Source organism: Penaeus monodon, chromosome 20, assembly GCF_015228065.2.
Source record: "Penaeus monodon isolate SGIC_2016 chromosome 20, NSTDA_Pmon_1, whole genome shotgun sequence".
NCBI classification, from domain to species: domain Eukaryota; kingdom Metazoa; phylum Arthropoda; class Malacostraca; order Decapoda; family Penaeidae; genus Penaeus; species Penaeus monodon.
In genome coordinates this window covers 11,550,305-11,551,286 of record NC_051405.1, presented here as the reverse complement: position 1 = coordinate 11,551,286, position 982 = coordinate 11,550,305, and the positions used below count along the sequence as shown (strand labels likewise).

At 33.3% G+C, this 982-nt stretch overlaps 1 protein-coding gene across 1 annotated transcript in view; it reads left to right on the top strand.

The window, feature by feature from the left end:
• LOC119585618 (multiple epidermal growth factor-like domains protein 6) overlaps positions 1-982 on the top strand; it is a gene marked incomplete in the record, with an annotated part of 108,922 nt that extends 107,940 nt beyond the window's left edge. Inside the window, 1 exon segment of the mRNA XM_037934286.1 lies at positions 169-982. Coding sequence (XP_037790214.1) covers positions 169-230 — 62 coding nt within the window.

Genomic DNA, 982 nt, shown 5'->3' with positions numbered 1-982 from the left:
ATGTACTGTGCATGAACAAGAACATCGATGAACAGAGGAACTGCAAAGGGAAAGAGACAAATGAGATATGAGGTGTTTTTTTCTAATTTATTTACTTTAGATGAAGAGGATTTCCTCTTACGTTGTTCATTTCAAGTGCATAACGTTCTACGACGTTTTATCTTTCAGTTTCATTCATCACCACAAGTGATCAACGCGGTCGAGCAGATATCCCCGTGGAACTAAGCTGAGTTTAGAAATATGAAAAGAATTACATATAAAAAAAACAAACTAATAATAACACGACAGCAAATGATGGATTTCCAGAATTCAAGAATGAGATGAAAATACAATACCTCAAAACAGGTCAGAATGATCACTTTCTTTGATCGTTCGTTTCACGTAAATGATTTCTGCGGCAGTGAATTCCGTACTCCCAATATCCGTATGAAGTTATAACCAATGTTTATTTCTCCAAGTCCTACCATAAACCCCAAGATCAAGACATTCTTCATTATTTTCAGGTTGTATACAGAACAAAAAATTACAGGATATAAATATCAAAGATTACGCTGTCATTGTTGTAATAACTGATTTTAATTGCTTGTATAAAATGCTGAAGCTACTTTTATGTATGTAACTACCTGTAGAAGCTTTGTAATCGGTTGCTTAAGTTAAGCCATTTACTCCGCGCCTTTGTGTAACTGTGTGTGTTCGTGTAAACCAATGAAAATGCAATTTACGCTTGCTATAAATTATCAACGGTTTAACGAAGTCTAATTACAGATGCTCAGAATTACATAATCAGGATTTGTATAATCTTTACATATCATGTATAGGGAAAATATTTATGATAGTCGAAATTGATTTATATTCTTTATCGCTCTATCCATTATCATTTGCAGTTGGTAAATGGTCGTTTTAAATATGCATTACTCGAATCTTATGTACTTAGACTTCCTTAATCTTATATCATTTCCCGCACGGCTGATATTTCCTTATT